At 37.4% G+C, this 25,246-nt stretch overlaps 1 protein-coding gene and 1 long non-coding RNA gene across 2 annotated transcripts; both read left to right on the forward strand.

Annotated features, from left to right (window-relative positions):
- Window positions 1–157: 157 nt before the first annotated feature.
- On the forward strand, window positions 158–24,835 carry LOC139114435 (4-trimethylaminobutyraldehyde dehydrogenase-like). Its single transcript, XM_070676175.1, has 9 exons — window positions 158–529; window positions 3,511–3,656; window positions 6,693–6,822; window positions 13,993–14,199; window positions 14,857–14,981; window positions 18,057–18,197; window positions 19,366–19,554; window positions 20,328–20,557; window positions 23,275–24,835. The coding sequence occupies exons 1-9, from the start codon at window positions 325–327 to the stop codon at window positions 23,480–23,482; spliced, it is 1,581 nt and encodes a 526-aa protein (XP_070532276.1). The 5' UTR covers window positions 158–324; the 3' UTR covers window positions 23,483–24,835.
- LOC139114437 (uncharacterized) lies at window positions 10,910–12,561 on the forward strand. Its single transcript, XR_011547873.1, has 2 exons — window positions 10,910–11,016; window positions 12,494–12,561. It is a non-coding gene; the product is annotated as an uncharacterized lncRNA (long non-coding RNA).
- Window positions 24,836–25,246: the final 411 nt, after the last annotated feature.

Consider the following 25,246-nt stretch of genomic DNA (forward strand, 5'->3'; position numbering starts at 1 on the left):
AGTTGCGGCAAAGCGTAAAAACACCTGTAGGAAAAACCGCGGAAACCCTGTTTGCGCTTGCAAATATTAAATAGATCGACAAAATAATAAACAAAGTAATTTACAGGATTACCCATGAGGGCGACCTATGTGACTTCACAACCCTTGACCCCTCTTGCATTAAGGATTAGGGGTCATGGAAAGGGGTCATGGGCACTTTGTGGATGATTGACATGACACGTGACTGAACTGCGCGAAACATGAAGCTTGTTTTGTATTCAAAGCTTGTGTTATTATCCGTTCGTTAACGGGTAAGAAGGTTTGTCATAGCGCAAACTCTACAACATGATGTTGACAAGGCCGTTCGGCCGCGGTTTTCGGCAATTGACGAAGGCGATCATCTCAAAATCGACGCGATCACTCGGGACTGTTTCTCTACAAACTGAAGAATCAACAGCCCGCTTGAACTTTATCCACGGACAGCGTGTGTCGTCAGCAAGTAAAAGTGCCGACAGATCACAAGATTTCGATGTGATCGAGCCGGCCACAGGTATGTAAACAACGTAATTTTCACAAAACTCGGTGTTTTTCCTCGAACATCTTTACTTTTCAAGTTCTCTGAGGCACCCACTTTTCAATCAGATTTATCGTGCTCTGTACGACAAACGCTTGCATGATATGTATGAGTCGCGGGACACACACATCGACATCGCACGAAATACGATATCACCGTGTACGGCGCTGCCTCTTGATTCCGAGAATCATATGTTAAATCACAGTCCCTCTATCCATAGAGGTGTGGACAATGTATTGGAGAACTTCCACTTTAACTGAATTAACGCTTCCAAATTTGCCACGTCAATTTAAAAGTACACATCGTCCGACTTTAGGCCGCGTTCAAAAAAAATGGTGGAGGGGGGGCTGGAGGAATCGTGATTGAAATCTTTTTTTTTTTCAGATCCCCCCTCGATACCCTCAAAAATTTTAAGTCCCCCCCCCTCAATACCCTCAAAATTTTCAAGTCCCCCCCCCCCAAATTACCATATAGCCGCATATTTGTTAGGAATGCACGCAGATTAAAAAAAACATGTAATGTGTCGTTCTGCACGCAAATGTTCAACACTACCTCTTATCAGCAGGCTGTAGAGCCATATACCTAGGGCAAGTTCTTAATTGATCATTTTTAAATGCATCAGTGAACTTTTTGGATTTCTCAGTCTAAGCCTACTTGAGTTTATCCAACTCTGGCCAGTTCAATGGCACCAGCTGAAAAGCACACAAAATGACAATCATGAGAGAGTAATGAAAATTGTGTATTCCTAGCTACGTTTAACCAAATTGTGAAAAATGAGCACAGTGACCTACTGAAATTTTTTTTTCAAAAGTACAAGACATACAACTCAGATGCCACTTATAAAATGTTTTACAAAATTGACAATACTGGAAGGTTAAAATATTCCATGAAATTAATGTTTTAATCTCAGAAATTTGGGTGTAATAATGGCAAATTTGATAAAAAATAAATGATTCCATTTAGTCACACATTTTTCCGTTTAAATTAGAGTCTTTACTGTTCAAAGTTTTACTTTTGTGTTATTGGTACAATGAGATGTGAAAATTTCATTCACTGCATGAACTTGAAATGAATGGTTTTATATATTGATTTTAAGTGATTTTAGAAAAACTGACTTTTCATCGTACATTTGTATAAGATCAAGTATGGTGACCCCATCTTTTTTCTCTAATATTTAATTGTTCTCATATGCCAGAATTCAAAAATCCATGGTAACTGTTAGTCCCCTAGTCTTCTATGTGTTGCTCTCTGGCTGGATCTTGTGTACAAGTAGATGTATGTTTCACTGTCAATTGAGTGTCCTATGACCGAAACTCTACATCAGAGTCAGAGCTACATGTATCACTGTCACTGCCAGTATGTAGTAGCAGGGCAGTAGTTGTATTAACTTTTTATTTTGACAATATTTTTGTTCAGTTTAATTGTGTTCTTGTTCTACTTCCTACAGAATGTTGAGCTATCCAGTATTCAGCTTGCCAACACAGCCTACATGTACCGTGCATTTGCATCATTTAATTATCACCAATATTTAGACAAACGGGCTTTGTTGAAAAACTGAATATTGTGTTTTTCAGCAGCATGCTGTAGAGAGACACCAGAAACTGTGTTTGATAAATTGCACAGAAATGTTGAAAAATTATCAACAGTTGTAGCTCCTGCCCCATTACAAGGCCAACTTGTTCTACGAAAATTTAATAACATTCATACATTTTTAGACTTTTTCGAGATTAAAGACATAAAATGAGACAAAGCGGTTCTGGGTTTTGTTTAATTATCACTAACATTTAGAACCATTGGCCGACATCAAAATGTTGGGAGTCAAATATTTTCAGGTCCCCCCCCCCCCCCTATAGGCAGAGCAAAACTTCAAGTCCCCCCTCGACTACCCCAAAAATTTTCGAATCCCCCCTGAATTCCTCCAGCCCCCCCCCCCTCACCACTTTTTTTGAACGCGGCCTTAACAACCAGCAGGCTAAATGACTCATCTGAAATCGCCCACATTCATCGAATAAGTGTTCCATGTCATGTTTGTACAAGATATTTTAAATGTTATACAAGATACTTTATGAATAGCTACTCTGATCTTTGTTACGTCCATGATGGAGCATTGAGGTACACACTTCTTTGTATTTAACTTTGACACGTTGAAGTTCTCAGGAATTTTTGCCCGAAATATTTCCTAATCAAAAGTGAAGGACAAAACAAACCCTGTCACCGAGTGCCAGCAGCGCACCGTTCTCTATTTGCATGTGAAAGGATGCACTACCATAAAGACAAACAACCAATCTCAGGACACAGAGGATGACCTCGGTCCACTGCGATAGCAATAAACAAAGACGGTGCTTCGGTCAGTCATAATCATAACACGGTAAAGGGCGGTGCCAGCAGCGTGGAAGGAATGACTTTGGATGAACTTCATCACATTTCATTCACTCATTCATTCATTTACTTATTCATTCATTCATTCATTCATTCATTCATTCATTCATTCATTCTTCATTCATTGATTCATTTGCAGTTTTACTTGTTACCGGGGATTTCGAAGTTTTAAGGTGGAACGTCAGATAGGCTGAACGGACAACAGCCTACTGTATGCAAAATAAGCTTTTGTCTATTTTTCATTGTGTATGGACGGTATTTTAATCAGTCTGAAATAAATAAATAAATAAATAAACAAATAATAATAATTATTATTATTATCATTGTTAAAACAATTACTATTATAGATTAGAATGATTAATTTTTCAAGTGGTTAAAAGATTAATGAGTTCAGCCTTCTTTTCAAGGATTATTGTCATGCATGACACATGTTTTTTGTAGAATGGTGTGTAACATGCTAAAAACAGGAAAAAAAACATAATCAGACCAAGGTAGATACCAAGCACAGAAAAACATACCAAGAAAATGTTCATCTCCACCAACAGAAACTTTATAATCACAATGGTGTTTCATTCCAGGTCAAGTGCTCTGCTCATGTCCAAGTTCAAACCAAGAAGACGTAGACAATGCCGTGAGGAGTTCCAGAGAAGCTTTCTTGCTATGGTCACAGTATTCTGGTGGTGAACGTGCCAAATATCTCCGAAAAGCGGCTCAAATAATAACAGTGAGTTTTGTACATGGCAGTGGGAAAAATTTCATGATATAAGCTCCCCCCTTCTTATTTCATTTTTTTTTAGCTACTATAGACTATAGTCTATAGAAGCTATTGGGATGGTATCCGTCCGGCGTCCGTCGTCAGTCTGTATGTATGTATGTATGTATGTATGTATGTATGTATGTATGTATGTCCGTTTGTGAGGCGTCCGTCCACTCAAATATCTTGAGAACCGCAGTACTTATTGATTTGATATTTGTTTTGTAGATGAAAATATGATTTTGAGAAACTACTTTTTTTAATTTTTTGATATTGTTGAAAATAGGCAAATTAATGCCAAAAAAGGTGTTTTTGGTAAAAAATTTTCTTCTTCATAACCGCTGGTCAGACAGCTTTGTTATTTGGTATACAGGTCCCTAGGGATAACCCAACTTAGATTTGTTCAAATTGTAATGAAATATGCAAATAGTGTATTTTTAAGGAATTTTTTGTCATTTTTGGTCAAAATTTGACTTACATTGTATGTAATTCTTGTACTGTATAAACCCTATCAATTCACCCAGAAAAAAATAATTAATATGATTTTAAATAATTGAAATAATCATCAAAGCCAAAATAATTTTAGTGTGGAATTATCAGAAAGTTCACCTTTTTTTGACAGTTCATAGTGAAATGCTTACCATCTTCCTGAATCCCAACTTTGATATATTCTGAACCACCATTTATGTTATCTAAAAGAAATTGCTCATAATAGTTTGTCATGATAGGGTGGTCAAATAAATAGAGATAGAGAAAGTTCTAATTTCCATTTATGGTTGACTTGGTAAGGATAAAATAAGATTACTTTTTGAGGAAAAAAATAGATGGTGGTCAATTAAAAGAGTGGTCAAAGTGATAGGGTTTTTATGGTAAAGCTGGGCTGTAAGATTCCTTGTGCTATTTATAGCAATTATGCAATCTGTGTAAACAGTGCAATGAAAGTGTAACATGATTCCTTATAATGCTTTTGATGACCTTGAACTTCTTAAGTTACAAACATTTGTCTCTTCAGTGTGCTTTCTCTGAGTATGTACAGTCTCAACTTATTCAACAGAACTTACTTACAATGTTAATTTGAAAGTTAAAATGTGCTTGGTTAATAGGATGAAAATAAAAGATAACCAGCTCAAGATTCTTTATAACCTGACAGATATGCTGTTTTATTATGACCTAAATCTTGATTTAAGCAAGTCTTGTTTACTTTAATTAGAATGTAATTAACTCTCGTTTATTTGCTATTATAGACTAATATAGTCTGATGAAATATGCAAATCTGTATTTTTACGGAATTTTTTTCCATTTTTGGTCAGGCCATCCTGAAATGAGCTATCAAAGATATCCACCTTCATCAATACATGTGTCACAAAAGGTTATTCTCTACATAAACAGCAGAGCTCTGTCAACTGTTGAGTCGCTTGTTTTTCAAAACCGCTGGTCAGACAGCTTTAATATTTGGTTTACATGTCCCTAGGATGACCTTAGTGAGAGAATTTCATACAGTCAGGAAATACTTAATTTTGTATCCATGTCTATAGTAGCTTCAGGGACTTTGGCCCTATGTTTAGTCATTGTTGTAGTGGCTTTGAAATCTTGGCAGCAGGTGTGTTCAACAAAATCCTCACTGGTATTCCCAACCAAAAAGCTTACACATGATAATGAATAGAGTGTAGTTTCATTGAGCTGCCTCCCTCACATGCTAGAAAAATGCTAACAGTGAAGAAACAGTAATTTCTAGTTGGTGAAAAAATTAGTGTGTTGTACTAACCAAGTAATAAAGTGGTTTACCGCTTAGGGTAAAAAGAAAACTAAAAATAGATAATTGGTAATCATTGCGTCATTAGTTGAATGTCAAGGACAAAAGATGTCTCATGTTTTTCCCTCTGCCTAAAATACCTATTTTTCATGACCTTTGACCTTTTCCCTGGTTTGATTGTATTTATCCAAATTTTTTCAATGAATTTAGCATATAAATGCAAGTTGCCATCTCTTTTACCATGATCTTGCGAATCTGTTGTCATAGAATGTTACATAACTAAATCTTTCTCCATCACTGCTTGATTCGTCTTTTGTTGAAGGGAGTAAGGTAGATCCGTCTGCGGCCACTTGTATGGGACCCATACAACATAGTCTGTGGGCCAGGCCTTGTAAAAAAGCTTAGAAATGGCATTATATTGACAGGGGTCGGTCATCTGCAAAAACTGATTATAAGTTAAAATGATTCATTATGAGGTGTCTAGACATCATATGCCAACATCCCAGGTGCATTTCCAAAATATTATAATGGCAGCTGTGCCTGAACTGGTGACCATTGCCGAAGCAGCTTAATAAATGAAGGAACGCAATCAAAGTTTATTTGGCAAAGTCTTTCAGTGGTGGGAAAGCTACAAAACTGATGAACTATACATCAAATGCTGAATTTGCATCAAATTTGTAGACATTCATCACCAATTTCTGGAAAGAGGCAATGTTTATCTACAAGAAAGTCACCCAGTCATGTTCATGGTATATTCATATGACAAGGACAGAAAAAGCACTGTTAGGTAGAATGCCCCTCAGTGACCGATATTCGGACTCTCAAACTTTGACAATTTTTTTTGCCTACCACTTGTAGGGGCTCATTTTGAAGCTTGAAGTTATGGAGTAAATAAAACTTTCACTGACTTTGTCTTGTGAAAATCAGGTATTTTATTTTCCCCCATAGAAATAATACAGGGATGGTGTCCGTGTGAATTTCATATATTGGTCAATATCAGAAAATTTTTCTCTGTTACTAAAATTTACACAGTGACACGCAATTTTTTGATTTTGAAAGAGAATGGTTGTAAGTTTGCTTGAGGAAAGTTTGAGCAAAAAGTTTTGTCTTTCTTCCTTAAGATATAGCCTTACCTTAAAACAACAATAACAATATAATAGTAGCAACAACAACAATAATAATATAAAATAATGATAGTAATAACAATAATAAATGCAGTGTATCTCACATTTTGCTCCCTCCTTGATTCACAGGAAAACTTAGAAGAGATTGCCCATACAGAAGTCAAGGATAATGGCAAAGCATTGTGGGAGGCAAGAATGGATGTGCAATCCACGGTGGATGTCTTGGAATATTATGCTGGAGTTGCACCAACCATATCAGGTATGGTTGCATTTAGGAGTCAGGGATTGAAGAATAAGTTTAACGACAACAACAATCGTTTACTATGCAGAGAGTTTGTTTTCAATATACATTATTCATATGTAAATGAGTAATCATGCATTAATTATGCAAATAGACTTTCAGAGTTCTGAATGAAAATATCAGAATAGAGAGCAGTGAATATGTAACTTGTAAGTTACATAATGTAATAGACCATATGTCAAAAAATATGTTCTTCAAAGCAGGCTGTATGTGCATTGTGTATCAATACAGGGGAACAATAGGCACCAGATCAAATGTATATTCAAACAGCAGCATAACATGTAAATCACAAGTGATATACAGTGTTTGTAAGCCCTGACATGTAGGGCGTTTTTCATTGCTGCTGCCAAGCGTAAGGTCATTGATAATTGTTGCAAGTTCAGGCAAACTTTCAGATTTTTCAAGTAACTTTAGAGGCCCCACACCCTGGAAACAGTGAATTACAATAATTTGATTTTATTGTCCTGGTCAACATGTATGTAAATGGAATTGGATGAAACATTTTGAAAACAAGAATGCACCTCGCTGACAGATATTCGGACTCTCAAATTTTTGCAATACCTTTCTGATCTACCACTTGTTTTAGTACTTTTTAGCTCCCATAGCCATATGTATATATGGCAATGGAAGCTATTCTTATAGGCTAGGGAAATGTCTGTATGTATGTATGTCTGTATTCTGTATGTCTGTATGTCTGTGTCTGTATGTCTGTATGTCTGTATGTCTGTCCGTCAACATCAAAAACTCCAAAACCGCTGTACATTTCATCTTGATATTTGGTGTGTACATGGATGATGGGCTGTAGATGAGATTTTGTTCAAATGAAGTTGTCATTGCCAAAAATATGCAAATTAAGTGAAAAAGTGTAAAAACATGTCAAAATTGAAAAAACCAATAACCACTGAGCAGATTACATGAAAAATTAGCATGTAAGTACTTTGGGCTGACCTGAAATGATTGTGCACATCTTGGGTCAGTATCTTGGACTTGCTATTTTTCATGAATTTTTTTGTAATTTTCTCCCATTTTTGGTCAAAAAATCTTCTTCTCTGAAACCATAAGTCCGATTGATTTGAAACTTGGTATGGAAGTGCATAGGAGTGACCTTTCCCAAATTTGGGCAAATCGTGGTGAAATTTGCATATTTTTAATTTACACGTCCATAGACTCCCATGTATAAGGCAGATCTCCATAGACTCCCATGTATAAGGCCACGAATAATAAAAATTTAGTTTCCCATCGTATTAATATTGCAAAAAGGATGCAGTGACACAATTTTTAGTCCCCATGGATGAAGTCCTGTGGGCTTATAGATTGGGTCATGTCCGTCTGTTCGTCCATCCGTGAGTCCATCCGTTCACACAGATATCTCGGATATTTTGACAAAATGTCATGTGACCTTGATGACCTTTGATCTCAAAAATACTATTTGTGCATAACTCAGTAACCACAAGTGCTACCACCCTTCATATATGGTATGATGGGACAGCTTATGATGCCACATATTGTACCTCATTAATTATGCACATATCTAATTTTGAGCGAGCCAATAGAGCTAGAGGTCTGATTTTTGGTATATAGGGATAACTTAGCAAAACAATTTTTTTGACAAAATGTCACATGACCTCGGTGACCTTTGACCTCAAATATACATATTTGTCCATAACTCAGTAACCACAAGTGCTACAACCTTCATGTATGGTATGATGAGACACCTTATGACGCCACATATTGTACCTCATTAATTATGCACATATCTAATTTTGAGCGAGCCAATAGAGCTAGAGGTCTGATTTGAAGTATAAAGGGATAACTTAGCAATACAATTTTTTTGACAAAATGTCATATGACCTCGGTGACCTTTGACCTCAAATATACATATTTGTCCATAACTCAGTAACCACAAGTGCTACAGCCTTCATGTATGGTATAATGGGACACCTTATGACACCACATATTGTACCTCATTAATTATGCGCATATCTAATTTTGAGCGAGCCAATAGAGCTAGAGGTCTGATTTTTGGTATATAGGGATAACTTAGCAATACAATTTTTTTGACAAAATGTCACGTGACCTCGGTGACCTTTGACCTCAAATATACATATTTGTCCGTAACTCATTAACCACAAGTGCTACACCCTTCATGTATGGTATGATGGGACAGCTTATGACGCCACATATTGTACCTCATTAATTATGCACATATCTAATTTTGAGCGAGCCAATAGAGCTAGAGGTCTGATTTTTGGTATATAGGGATAACTTAGCAATACAATTTTTTTGACAAAATGTCATGTGACCTCGGTGACCTTTGACCTCAAATATACATATTTGTCCATAACTCGGTAACCACAAGTGCTACACCCTTCATATTTGGTATGATTGGACACCTTATGACACCACATACTGTACCTCAATAATTATGCACATATCTCATTCTGAGCAAGCCAATAGAGCTGGATGTCTGATTTTTGGTATATAGGGATAACTATAGGAGAGAAATTTTTTGACCAAATGTCATGTGACCTCAATGACCTTTTACCTAAAATATATGTTTATGTCAATAAATAAGTAACCACAAGTGCTATGTCCTTTGTATTTAGTAGGATGGGAGACCTTATGACAACACACGCTTTACCTCATTAATTATGTACACATCTAATTCTGGGCAAGCGAATAGAGCTAGAGATCTGATTTTTTGGCATATATGGATTAATTAGCAATATAATTTTTTTTTTTCAAAATGTCATGTGACCTTGATGACCTTTGACCTTGATTATACATATATATGCATATCTCAGTAACCACAAGTTCTATACCCTTACGAAATTTTTTTTTTGTGGCATATGTCCCACTGTCTTGCGGCTTATAAGCTACACACAAAAAAGGCTGCCAGAACTTTTTTTTCATTATGTGCCGATATGTGCCACTAGAGGCACTTAACAGGCACACAAAGACAATCAGTCAAATCTTTTGTGGCAGATATGCTAAAATATTTAAATAAACACAGTTTGAGCAAGATATTGCTCACTATAAGCCACAACATTGAGTTGACACTCCACTTGATCACGCATTCTTAGATGAGATATCCATTGACAGTGACACTACAGCTGGCACAGCAGGAAACCTTTGATTTTCAACAAATTGTGTGAAAAACTACCATTTGACTTTGATCGGTGCAATAAATCAATCACTGACTTTTTATGTACGTTTTGCAAATGATTGGTTCTCACTGACAGCGTAACTGTTTCTACAGAAAAAAAGGCTTTGCAAAATATTAACTCTGGCGAACCATATATCGACGTTAGCCCTGCGTACGATGCTGTGTGTTCCGCTACAGCTAATTGTGGTGAGCGGGGCGATTAGCTGTAGCGGAACACACAGCATCGTACGCAGTGCAGGGCTAATATCGACGTATGATGAACTTATTTCACGTGCATATCTCCCTTGGAAAGACTAGTCTTTCAAAGAACTGCAACTCAAAAATAACGTATATCTTGTTCTTTTGTGTTTTCTTACGCCCTTTCCACACGCGGGTTTTAAATGAACTGCAAGTACGGAGTAGGTCTTGAAAGCGTACGTACGGCATGGAGGTACGTACGGTAAAGCTTTCCCAGCGTATAATAATGTACGCATAGTTTCAACATTGATCACGCTGGTCTTCAAAATACGGACGTGCGCGATGAAAGTCATCGTCGGGCAAAGTTTGTAAGTCACGAGACTGCTATGTCGGAGCCGTTTTTGTAGAGTTTTGTGTTGATCTAGAAAGGTTATTCCCATGTATTTGTGTCGTTTTGGTTTTCAAACGCAAGCTCGCATGCAGCTGAGCTCGAGCTCGATCAAGCAGGGAGACAATGCGTGGGTCAGAACAGACTTTGAACCCGGAACTCTAGAATCACGCCTGATGATGTCATAGATCATGTGAAGACTTCTTTATGATTGGTCAGATTGTTGTAGATCATGTGAAGATTTCTTTATGATTGGTCAGATTGCCAAAAGGTCATGGGTCAAATCCTGAGCGGCAAATTAAATCTGATATGCACTGGTAGGCCGTTAGGACGTTTGAGCGAGGAGTATATCGTCGCCGTTTTTTCGCTCTGATTTTTGTACAGTTTAGCGTAAAATTACCGTAGGACATTATCATTCAGGGTACGGTTAGCTATGAATTTAAAACCAACAAACAGCGTTTGCGATGCGTTGATGGCCCTTGGATGACCGATTCTGAGACCGTGATATCGTCCCGAAGAACAACGGTCACGGACACACCCATAGTTTGATCGAAGAGCTACAGATCGTTTAAAAATTCGGTAAGTAATTTTCAATACCACGAGTTGTCTCTATAATTTTCGCAGTTTTCACTGTCTTTGGTCGTGCTATATTGATGTTGTTCTTGGCGAACCCTGTTCAAGTATGCCAAATGAACGTATGGTATTGGCAAAAATAATATACCGGTAGTTAATCATGGAGGTTGGTAGCCCTGCGTACGATGCTGTGTGTTCCGCTACAGTTAATCGCCCCGCTCACCACAGCCCTGCAAAGACCCGTAGCGTAGGTAGGGTCGGTGACTTCAAATCCATTTTGGGACTTGACGTAAAAAGCCAAATTACTGCCGAAATTCAGCGTTCTTGGGCCCAGGTCGTATCCCTGCCTACCTCAGCTACTCGATCGCTTCCAAAAATGCCAGTCTTTTATTCACTTCTCGTAAATAACCGTCGATGTCGGCAACTCTCGCTAGCCCTGCGTACGATGCTGTGTGTTAGCTGTAGCGGCCAACACACAGCATCGTCCGCATTTTTAGATTACGCTTTTGAAAATTACGAATGCAAGAACGACGAAAATACAACTCAGTGGGCTAACTGCTAGTGTAACAATGAATACCAATAGGCATATCCACGACTCAGAGTACAAGCTGCAAAAACAGCAATGTATGCAACATTGATAAAATTTGTCCGCATTTCAAGCTGCGTGTCCGATATCGCGCGCGTACAGCTATATTTAGTAACAAACCTGTAACCGTGCACTGCGCTATTATAAAGGGATACTTTTTGTTTTAAAACAATTTATGAGACAGTTTTCCATTTACATTTCTTCTGTTTGAGATGTGCTGAAACCCAATCACCGCTGGTCAATAGTTGTAGTTTGGAGTGGTGTGTCACAAGTAAATAGTGAAAATGAGGCTGAAAAGCAATGATTTGGTAATCACAATAAACATAATGTATAGATATGTCATGAGTTTGTATCATTAGGTAAATTATTTAATATTAATTATTATAATTTCTTTCAAGCACATGAATGCTCTTTTCCGTGAATTTTTGTATTAATATATAATAAGGGTAGTCGACAAAATACAAGCAATTTCACTTTGCACATGTAATAATATCCTTGTCTGTTATTTATCATTTTTATTCTCAGTGTATGGGCAAAGGCCATGAAGCTGAACAGACCAATGGATCAACAGGAACATTCAATCTGAAGTTTCAGAACAAGATCGTAAACATTAGGATGGCATCGAAAAGAACTTTGGATTATGTGAAAAATCAAATGCAGACTTTTAGACGTGTTCTGTTATGTTTTTCACATGAACCTCATTAGATTATTGAATTTTGATTTTATTTTAATTTCTTAGTGGTCCAGCCTAGTGTACCAACATCATTGTTTTACATATCAAAATAAACAATGGGGTATTATCGTGAAGATATGTGGTAAGTGTTTTTTTTTTTTTTTGCATCTGTGAGTAGGCGGTTTAAAAGGCAGTAGCTGTAACTTCATTTTTATGCAGTATTTTTATACTGTTATGTGTCTTGATTTTTGCCTATTTTGCCAAGTGAGTAAAGTGAAAAGTTACCTCAACACACAAAAGTTAAAAGAACAACATCATAAGTTACAGCTACTGTCCCTTAAAACAAATGAAGATGTGAAGTGTATGGTAATCTCCTGGCTAGTATAAAACTGGTAGGTACAAATGCAGGTATGGTTGGGGAGGGGGGGGGGGGTAGCACAGGAAGCATGCATAGCAGCATTTTACCATGAAACCTTTTACCCCACCATTTTTTGTGGCATATTGTCTGCAATCACAGCGGCCTCTATGCCGCTAAAAGCCCCGCCCCATTTTTTTGCGGCATATCGTCTGCAATCACAGCGGCCTGTATGCCGCAAAACTGTGCCAGAACAGATCTTTGCATGATAAAATATGAATAACCTGCTTATAAGCCACAAACAGTTGCAGCTTGGTATCCACAACTATTGTGGGTTACATGCACAACTATGTGCCAGAAGCCATATTTTTTCGTAAGGGTACCCTCCAATTTTGATAGGATATTAGACCTTAAGATGTCACATCTTGTACCTCATTTATAATGCGCATATGTATTTCTTGGCTGGCCAATACTGCTAGAGGTCTGATCTTTTTTCCCGATTTAGAACCATAACTTAGACATGCCTCATGTGTTTCAAATTGGGAACAACGACATGGACTATGTGCCCATAGATCTCAACAATATACACTCCAGTGATACTTCTTAATGACCACATTTTCCTGCCCCATCAAGACTAATACTCCTATTACAAGTGGGGACTATGTTATTGTAAATGACTTGTTGAGGTAATGGTGGTATCACAGTGTTCGATATATCTAATTCTGTATTTTTTCCATTTTATATTCTGAATAAATGCATTAAACATATTTCACTGTCTCCAGTAATTTATGTATTTTCACTTGATGCACTTTATCCCTTTCACACATGTTCAAATATCTGACCAGAGAACAAACACTAAATAGTCCAGGATGGGAGCACAGTGTCATTGACGCTATTTTTTATAAACTCTTTGAGTAAGAAGCATTTTAACCATCTTAGTTTTTCGAAAATCAAAGATTTTAATCAAAAATTTTATTTTTCCCCATAGAGTTAACAAGGACGGCAGCCATTTTGAATTTCAAATATCGGTATATGTTCTGCAATTTGCCTCTCTAATTCCAAACTTTGCATGGTGACCCCTGATTTTGATTTTTGACTTGGTAAGACAGTGGTTGAAAGTTTCATTTAGAAAAGTTTGAGCAAAAGTTTGTCTTTCATTTTCACGATGCGTAATACCTTAAGTTTATATCACAACTTTTCCATATCTCAGGTGAACACATCCAATTACCAGGAGGTTCGTTTGGCTACACAAGACGGGAGCCAATTGGAGTGTGTGCCGGCATCGGTGCCTGGAATTACCCCTTCCAGACTGCCTGCTGGAAGTCGGCCCCAGCTCTGGCATGTGGAAACACCATGGTTTACAAGCCGTCTCCCCTGACAACATTGACGGCGACAGTGCTTGCAGAGATATATGTTGGTGCGTAATTACCAATGTTTAATTGTTACTTCATAACTTGCAGATTATTTAAAAGCAAATTGAAAGTGTAAATGTCCCTAAACCACCAGATGAGACAGATGTGACACATACTTCAATATTAAAGGAAACTTTAATGAAGGAAATTAAGCGTAGATGCTTTCACATTGTATTCTATAGTAAAAATGAAGAGCAGCGGACAGAGATGGTGTGTTGAGTTAATCAATGGTAGCCTAGGGAGTGATTTGAGTAAATAATCAGAGGCTCCCCAGGAAATTCATTTTAGTTTGCATCCAAAGGTTTATATTCTCCAATCTTCACACTTGCTTCTTTTTGATACCTTGTCATCACAAAAAACTATTTGAATAGATTTAAGACTGGAATGAACATTTTAACCCACTAATAACCATGGTTTGACCCAAACCCATTGTAATCAATGATGGATGTGAACTTGTTTACAGGGACTTTGGGGGTGAACAGGTTAAATTGTATTTTTGTGTTTGTATGTCTTCTTTAGTGTGTTTGTGTATGTGTGCTTGTATGCAAATTCTGAAAAGAATTAACTCACATGCACAGAAATATGTAATGAAGATTATTACACCAAACAGTGTTCTAATTTCACATGTGTGTATCATCATTCCATCTAAATTATTTGCCCAGAGAGTGGAATTCCGAAGGGCGTTTTCAACGTCGTCCAAGGTGGCGCTGAAACGGGAAATCTACTCACTACACATCCTGATGTCGTCAAAGTAACGTTTACTGGCAGTGTTCCCACAGGCAAGAAGGTGAGTCTCGATAAAGCCAACAAATCAAAGACATATATGAAAAGCTGCGTCAGCAAAACATTTCCCAGGTCTACTTCAGTGTCATTATAGATCCTTTTTTATTGGTTTTCAGATTTATATTGTGTTGTGTTGTCTGTCAAATATCAAATGATATTGAATCGTTATTTGCTCATCAGACACGATATGTGTTCAGGAAAGATTTTTTTAAGGGGATCTTCAGCATGTGATGGTTGAGACCTTAACTGAAAGCCTTCAGAGATTAACCCTTTGAGCACTGTAATTTTTCCCCAAAAAATATATCAGGGCAACATTTTACCAATTTTGATGAATTTTTCTGCAATTTTTTCCATGATTTTTGACCAAATGGACATAACTTTTCATGGGCTTTACTTTTTGACCAAAATTTTGCGGAAAAATCTGAGAAAAATTGTCTAGACCTGAAAGAAATTGTTGGCTTTATATTGTATAAATGCACAAAAAATCACCTTTGGCACTCAAACGGTTAAGAACATTTTTACCTTCTTGTGTCTATTTATAGACAGAGAAGGTATAGAGTTGAAAAACCAGTATGCTAGTGTCAACTACTTCCGTCTGTCAATACTTCCGTCTGTCAAGATCCGTTGACGTCATGCTATTGTGATGGGTCATATCATAAACTGGTGGGGTGTTCATGGTCAGGTTGAGGTGCAGGAGAACGATTTTGAGCTGTGACAAAAATCAAAAGGGACTTAGCGGCATAACCACAGTGTTAAGCCTTTCTCCAAGGTTTCTTAGTTGACTACAATCTATTACAGACTACTGAGCTGACGTTAGGGGTACTCACTTTGTGTTTGCTCACTCTGTGTGCGCTAGTGTTTGGTACTGAGTTGCGTGGATATCCCCTCATGGCCTCACGTGATATGGGCCTGTTGCATAATCTGCAGATGATCATATGCCTCTGAGTCTGAAAACGGTCATTGTGTAAGCCTGTCGGCATTTTCCTTGCATTTTTTCTCATTAAATTTTGCAAAATATCGGCGAGTACCTCAATATTTCAAGATAACTCTTTCTTCCCAATCGTTTCCTGGAGTTTCAGAGTCATATGAACGAAAATGAGTGAAAGTTTTAGACAGGAAAATCGGACGTCGGCCATGTTCAATGTTTACAGTACAATCAGAAGTTTATGTGGAGGAAATAAACTAACAAACACTGTTCATGATGCCCGCCCTCTAGAGGCAGACCCTCCTATATGAAGTACCACATTTGATGCTTGTGGAAAGCTTGACCACACAATGGAGCATTTAAACTTTTAGAAAATGACAAATTGAATAAGAAGGTATTCTGAAAATGTCAAATACTGAGGAAAAATGCGCAAATATTCAAAATAAACAGGTTAGCTGACTGGTCAGCTATAAAAAACAATGAAAATGTTTATGATCAAAAGTTTTTGAGATGCGCACATTTTAACAAATACAGAAATTAATGTTATAAATATAAGACCAAACTATTTTTTCAGGGATGGGACAGGTTGGAAATGAGGGGTGAGAGACAAAGGCACTCCTATTGCTGCATGTGGATGCAGCCACACCATTTCATTTACAGCATACTTATTCACTGTGTTGTGTTCAAGTTCCATATTGTACTGACTGTCATACAAGGATAACATAAGCAAAGCAAATCAAATTAGAAAAGGATCAATGCTGTTGTGTGGATTTTGCTGAACATGGCTGATTTTAATATTTCGCCCTATATATTTGGTATCCAGCAAAGGCATATTTTGATGTAAAGTCAAAATTAACACTACATTGCGGACAATATATGTTACCGTTTCTGCATGAACTTTTCTTTTTTAAATTATAGTATAGTAGTACTTTGAACAGATTAACAATTATCGTGATGTCACCCATAATTTTACATCACAAAGACTGTAATTCTGCCAATTTTTTATTTTTCAGTCATTTTATAAATTTTGCACTGAACAAGATGATTGAACAAATTGCAATGTTTGAATTTGTAAACTCAAAGAATAAAAATCCTTTGGTCACAGATTAAATTATTTTTTGAAAAGAAATTTACTCTTAAACACTTTTAGCATATATTCTTTACACGGTCATGTATTTCAAGGAAAATATGCCTATTAAAAACAGTAATTTCTTCACTTTCAATTTTTTTTCAATACTATGACAATTATCAGCCATGAGGTTAACACAAGACCAGATAAGCGTTTTCATCATTTCCACAGGACTCTTTGGAAAATCCATTAAAAACAGTTAAAAGTAACTAAAATGATCACTTGGTATACATTTAATTTACAGATGCCAGGTTGTGTATTTCACATGCACTCAGGTCAGTAGGGAAGTGCGTCATTACTATTTTGGACTGTTAATTCTTATTTCTGAATTATTTAACTTTTTTTCCACATTGAACTATCTTTAGGCAGTTTATACTGTAGCTTAGAATTTTTTTGATTGATGTATTTAATCATCTTTTGGGTTCTTTGGGTCCATATCCCACCTCATGCCCCTACATCATCAACTATTTACCAACAACTCCATGCCAACAACCAATTACCTGACCTGGCCACACATTAGAGAAGGTACAGCGTCATTGACGGTATTTTTTACAATGTGGTAACAATCAGAATATTTGGTGGAAAAGCCATTTACGGTAGAACTTAACTTTCAATTTAGTATTAGGGGCTTTAAAATAAAACTCTCTGTTTGCCATCTAAGTGCTGGTAGGTTTCAGAGAAAATAAAAAAAAAAAACACATGTTAACACTACAACAAATAAAAATATTATTTTTCAATAAGAAACCAAATAAAAATGAACTTATGTTATTACACTTGGTGTTTTTTGTCTTTTGTTTGTGTTGTTTTTTTCCCTAGCTGGCTGGTAGGTTTTTTAAAAAAAAACCAAGGACAGCAAACAAAAGAATTTTCTTTAAATGGCTTTAGTAGTTTGCTCTGAAAACCACCATGTTTTGACTCTTGCATTGTTCTACCATGATTCATCGTTTGTCCTTTCAAGGTGTGTAAATATTTTTCATGTTTATCTCATTCACATCACGTCTGTGACGTGTTGATTTCCAAAACAGATCATGGCCAACTGTGCCAAGGACATCAAACACGTCACTTTGGAGCTCGGTGGCAAATCTCCGCTGATCATATTTGCTGATTGCGACATGGAGAATGCCGTCAAGGGCGCCATGATGGCAAATTTCTTGTCCCAGGGGCAGGTGAGTGGATAAGAAAGCAAATGAGAGGTTTTCTAGACATCATAAACATTTGAAAGAAGTAATTTAAATTGATAAATAGCAAACTTTAAATGGTGGTTTAAGGTTTCATTTCAGAAGAACAGTCCTGAAGTTGCCATGCTCACTGAAATAGTGAGTAATAACGTTTATTTCCTGGAAGCATTTACAAACTCTCTGCTCATTATGGTTTGTTGTCTCTATCTGATGTCACAGGTACCCTGGGGTCAAGGTTCAAGGGTAAAACATATGTGAACATGTTTATAGGGAAGCACCCAGTAAGAAAAAGAAAGACAACTTTGGTTCAAATTCTTTAAAAATTACAACTTCTTCAAAAAATTAAGGACAAGATTTGGCATAGTTTCATGGATAAAAGTTAGAGAGCATTCAGTTATTACGGCCGGGGTTAGGCCTGCAAAATCAACAGGGGGTTCACTTGAAATTTGAAAACTGCAAAGAGGGGGGTCATGTTTTTCGTCAAACAGTTGATCGGGGGAGGGGGGATACTTGACTTTAAAAGCTTTCCACCCTGTCAAAAAATCTTGGTCATCAAATTTTTTTCATCTTCGAGGGGAAATTTTTTTGAGTTTACAGGGGGTTCTATTACTTTTATGTAGGCGCAAGAAGAATTTGGTGACCCAGCCCAGGGTATAATAACTTAATGCTCCCTAATAGCAGCCTTTGATAAAATTTAAAAACTTTTTTGCCAGTCTGTTTGTATTCTTTTGTGATATATGCATTTCTTATTTTCATTTCATTTTACGGGAAAGTAGTGAGAGCAGGTACAATGTATCCTTCTAAGTACAGGAATAATTCATATTTGGCAAATTGACAGTGGAATATGAGTGACCTTGAAGGTCGCTAGAAGGAAAATTTGATCACAGCATCACAATACTTAGGCGATCAGCATCAGATTATATTACCTTGGATCACACTTGACCTGTGCGTTGTGTAAATGTAATCTTCAGTGCTTTCTGCAATCCTCATGAATATTAATCAAGCTGAACAAATTACACGTGTTGATGACTGGTGATATTTACACTTTCTGAAGCATAGGGTACATCAACACTGAATGTGAAAAAGTTTTATGTTGTAAACAGTTGAAGACATGTAATTTTATTGTTGTTCTTTGTAATGGTCAATGACTCCCCAGGTCTGTTCGAACGGAACTAGAGTGTTTGTTGAGAAATCCATCATGGAAGAGTTTCTGAAGAAAGTGATCGAGAAGACAGCTAAAATGAAGATAGGTGATCCGATGACAGAAGACACTATGGTAGGGGCTACAATCAGTGCTGACCACGGCAAGAGGGTCATGGGATACATTGAAGGTGCCAAGAAAGAGGTAAGGTCAGAGCTTATAACTCTTTGAGCGCCGAAGTCAAGTTTTGTTGCCTTTATAAAATATACCCCACTCAAATTTTTTCAGATTTTTGCCAAAATTTTGGCAGAAGTCTGTAGCTGATGAAATATGATGTCTATTTGGTTCAAAATTATCAAAACAAAATATAGAAAATTCATAAAAATTGGTATAATGTGGCCCTTAAATTTTGGTGGGAAAAATTAGAGCACTCAAAGGTTTAATATGGGAATGAAATTGCCATTTTGATCATTTACGGTCACCATGTCCCTTTTCACCTAACCTCTGACAATGGAAACCTGTTCAATTGATACATTGTCTAGTGTTTCTATGTATGTCTGTCTATCTGTATGTATGTATGTATGTATGTATGTATGTATGTATGTATGTATGTATGTATGTATGTATGTATGTATGTACATGTGTGTGTGTATGCATATGTATGTTTGTATTTGTATATACATATGCACATACACGTTTATGTACAATGTATGTATGTATGTATGCATCATGTAGGTATATATGTATGTATGTATGTATGTATGTACGTATGTATGTATGTATGTATGTATGTATGTATGTATGTATGTATGTATGTATGTATGTATGTATGTATGTATGTATGTATGTATTTGTATATACATATGCACATTTGTATGTATGCACGTACACGTTTATGTACAATGTATGTATGTATGTATGCATTCATTAATTCATTTATTTATTTACTTCTTTGTCTGTTATTTATTCCTCATCAGGGTGCCAGGGTTCTCTGTGGTGGAGAAAAAGTCACCCCGAGTGATTCCAGACTTTCCGGGGGATTCTACATCTCACCTTGCATCCTTGACAATTGCCATGACGACATGACAGTCGTCAAGGAGGAGGTCTTTGGTCCTGTGATGTCTGTCATGAGTTTTGATACAGAAGAGGAGGTCTTGAGGAGGGCTAACAACACAAAGTTTGGACTTGCTGGCGGCATTTTCACAAAGTAAGAAAACCTCATTCACTGTCGTCAATATTTAGAGTGTTACAATAGGGGATTGCTGGGCTACCAAGATTTCAAAGACCCTTACAGTATCTTTGACATTTGACCCCTGCAGTATCTGCCTCTTTTGAGTCTTTCAGTTGCATGTACAGTCAATCTCCGTACAGAGATTGTAGCGCCGTGGAAAATTATAACCTAGCTGGGGAGTCTCAGCAGTAGCCACATTAATCTCTGCCACAGGCGACGGTTTTCACTAACTTTTTGGGTATTGCGCATTTTCCATGATATACATTTTCTGTCTTTTTTATATATAATACTTCAAACTAAAAAAAATTAGATAAATGAATAGTACACTAGTTTCAATATCGATCCTCGATTCCGTGAACACTTGCAAAACATAGACCTTGCTCTAGGTTACAGGGATGTAAATTGATGATTCAAAATGTATGCCCCAAAGGCTGTCAGCTTTGCAGACGCGATCGCCAAAGTTTTAAAAGATTATTTATTATTTTTATTAGTGTATTAATGTATTATTTTTACAGTGTGCGAAAGTGCCATCTCTAGCTGGATTGCTCCTATCCGTTTACTATTTCCGCCACGTTTATTTAGCCAGTTGGGCGCGCGCAGGACTGAAAGAAGTCCGAGTTTGGAATATTTAAATTTGCCTGCAGAAGAGATTGGTGGGGGTGCGTGGTCAACGACTCGGAGACCTTCTAGCTTGGTTCGAATTATCCACGCCGCGCTGCTGCCCCACTGCGCTTCAATCTCTGTGTGGAGATTGATGTACAGTATGTTCAAAAGGCATATGATTAAAACTTTTTAAACCAGTCTGCTTTGATTACATAAGTCACAGTCCCTCTATCCACCGGTCTGGAAACGTGGCTGGTTTCTTTGTGACACTCCATGATATGAACAAACACATGATTCACACCTTAAACAAAGGACACTGACAATGTTCAACTTGCCGTTATATCGATGTCGCTACCCCACGATCCTATGACAGCCGCAATGTGATCGTTCAAAAACATGACGTTTTGTGGTTGTTATTTTCAGAATATCACAAAACATTACAACTTGTTCCCTTTAGAAACACTAAACAATTATTTTTCATTAAATGGGTAACGTTGCCCCTCTAGATAAAGCTTTAAAGGGACCACACATTATGGTTGCAAAAAATGGCCACGCACTGTTCCGCAAGTGTCATGAACTATTGCCAGAAATCACAGTCCATGGACTGTGCCGAAATCAAGAAGACAGGCAAAATCAGCTGAATATTAACATCAACAGCTGAGTAGTTCATTACCAAACTTGTTATTGTGTTGACATGACAGCATTTTGTAAAAGGTATTTACTGTGCCTGAGCGCTAGTGTACGTATCGAGAGTTCGCCATATTGACGCTACATGGGAAAATATGCGAATAAAATCTACGTGCATTTCTCAGCACTTGTCGTTCCTATTCTGCTCAGTTAAAGCGGCACTTTTCAATCCCTGGTTCTCGCATTAGTGGAGTTCTCCTCCCAGTCAAACACTTGGCCAGTATGACGTTTGATTTCTATAACATTAATTACACAAACTGATCTCAACCTTTTGTCACATGTTTCTAATCCTGCAAACAGAGTTTATGCAAGCTTTTGATTGACGGCCAGTTCAAATAGTCAATGGTCATTGATTCCCCACCATAAACGCTCGAATTTCCTAAAACATTGTCTTCCAGTCGCGTTAGACTTTGAATATAACCACAGAGTTCGATCAGCAGCAACGTCACGCTGACCGCTTGGCAGTCTGTCTGGGTTTTTGCGGCTGGGGAAAACTAAAAAGTTGCATTTTCTGGAGCGAGTGCCCGCGTGTTGCCTGTTTGGTGTCCACTTACACAATGAACGCCGCCATACCTTGGCGTCCTTTTAAAGGGAGGCTCCGCCTTTACAGACATAATTTCACAGAATATTAATAGAATATTACACAGAAAACATATTTAGATCATATTTGGAGGCACTGACCACAAGCATTGCAAGAGAAAGGGACGACAAATTTTCCGGTGTGTTTCTAGCCGTGCCTGAGCGAGTGTACGTATCGAGAGTTCGCCATATTGACGCTGCATGGGAAAATGTTGCGACCACACAACTAAAATCTACATGCATGTCTGCAGTTGTCTTTCCTATTCTGTTCAGTTAAGAGACATGATTTCACAGAATATTACACAGAAAAGATATTTAGATCATATTTGGAGACACTGTAACTAGCATTGCAAGAGAAAGGGACCACAAATTTTTCGGTGTGATTTCCGCCGTTGCTTGTGCTACGTACGTCAACACACTCGCAGCGGTCACCCCAGAAATTATCGCACACTATCATCATTTACGATGGATAAGGATCACGAAAAACACACACCGGTTTCAGGATATGATAATTTCTGTCTTCGTGTCGTAGATAGACGCAGAGAACACTTAAATAGAGCCAAAAACAGCGAAAATTCGAGAAAAGCGTACACACAATCGGGACTGTGAGATGCAGGACAAACCCAAGCTATCCATTTCACGTGACTGGCCCTCGTATCGCGGTTCAGCTGTGCGGTCTAGGTGATTGACACTTTTACAATAGGCGTTTCCAGACCGGTGGATAGAGGGACTGTGCATAAGTTAAAGAAGTCACTTTTAAGAAAGAAAATGTTTGCCAAATTCATATTTTTTTAAACAAAACGAAACATATTCTTTTTTTACAGAGATTTGCAACGAGCCCATCGAGTTATTTCAAAAATAGAAGCAGGGACTTGCTACATTAACAACTTCAACTTGACCCCTTCTGAATTGCCGTTTGGCGGTTACAAAGAATCCGGCATCGGCAGGGAGCTCGGTAAAGTCACCATTGAACAGTACACACAATTGAAGACGGTCTATGTGGAAATGGGAGATGTCTGGTGCCCGTATTAACACTCCTCTGCCACCCATAGAAATCATGGAATAATCCTGTTGTTGAGCCAATGCAGAGTATGGAAGTTGCAAGACTTTGGTGGAGGTTAGAGGAAGGGAGGACTACTTCTGAGGGACAAGGAGTCATGATGTCCATGCAGTCTTCCGTTCATAAGTGGATATCATCGCATATTTACTGTGGTACTAGAGGCGTAGGATGTACCGTACATACCTGCAGTACCAAAATATTAAACCATGATGTGATTTTTAGCACCCAAGTGCTTTAATAAGCACTCTTACGTGGCTATGTCATCATCCCTATCAGGGATTGTTAGCCCGTTGAGAGCTGTAAGTTTTCCCACCTAAATTTTAGTGCAACATTTTACAAATTTTCATGAATTTTTCTGTAATTATTTTGGTGGTTTTGGAGCAAAAGGACATAACTTTTCATTGACTTCAATATTTCATCAAAATTTTGGGAAAAATCTAAAAAGAAATTGTCTTGATCTGAAAAAAATTGTCTGCACTATATTTTATGACTGCAACAAAAGTTGACCTTGTCACTCAAAGGGTTAATCGCGCTGATCGCAAATGAGGTCACTGTTCTATCTCATTAATATGCACAAGTAAACATTTCTCCGCATTTTCCGCATAAAACGTTGAAAATAAAACCTGCGAGTGTTAGAATGGGTATTTAGTGTCACACTTATTCGTATGAATTGATGACTGAGACTACAAGCTGCAACAGCAGCCGCGCATGGCAACAACAAAATTTGTCCAAATTTCAGCATATTCGTCCGAAAGTCGCGCGGGTGCAGCTATATTTAGTAACAAATCCGAAATCGCGATCAACGCTATTGTGTATCTGTGTGCGAATGTGGCAGTGTATGTGTATAAGATTTGCATGTTACATGTATGTGTCTGTTTATTTTGGCATTAAAATGGTGAATGTACTGCCCTTGAAATTTGGACACATCACTTTGATTAACAGATACTTCAAGAGGGTAATTCAACTTGTAAAAGGTTTGCAACTTTTAAAATGTTGTAATGTTTTGCCTGCATGGCGCGGCAATACACTGTAGACAGATGTTTCTGAAACCACAAATGTTACTATTTCTCATTCTTTACATTGCATTTAATATGACTTTTTTTAGAAGTCTTTCAAACATTTCCTCGGAATTTTGTAAGATATTTTTTGTGAATTGTGGCTGAAGCAACATAATAAATTTGTTATTCTCAGGGTCAAGATGTACTTGATCTGATGGAGGCAGTTTATTAAGTGTATCAGAATTTTTGTGATATCTGGAATAGCCTCCTGTTTGGTGAAATTTACCATTACAAACCTCCAGATAGTAAAAAAGTATTTCCAAAAGATCAACTGTATTCTGTAATATTTTTAGAATGGGTCACAAAGAAGTTTTGCTGTCTGTATGGGGGCTGTATTTTAAATACTATTGATAAGTATTAAAAAGTTGTATAGTTGAAGAAAACTTGGGTTTGTTTTAATCACATGCTAATGTTTAAAATTTCAGTGTTTTTCCTATGTACCGGTAAACCAAAAGGCCGAAGAGGACATGTGTAAAGAGAAAGACACAGATAGAAATTAACAGACAGACAAAGACAGACAGGCGACTGCTCTTTTAATCCAGGTCGCTCACGAGTTGTCCTATAGTGTTTTTGTCTTTATCAAGGTTGGTGCACGCAGTCTTCAACACGAAAGTTTAGATTTTCACATATGGTGGTTGATAGAACAATTTTTCATCAAATCTTAGAATAAAGAAAGGA

The sequence above is a fragment of the Ptychodera flava genome, chromosome 16 (genome assembly GCF_041260155.1).
Source record: "Ptychodera flava strain L36383 chromosome 16, AS_Pfla_20210202, whole genome shotgun sequence".
Classification (NCBI taxonomy): Eukaryota; Metazoa; Hemichordata; class Enteropneusta; family Ptychoderidae; genus Ptychodera; species Ptychodera flava.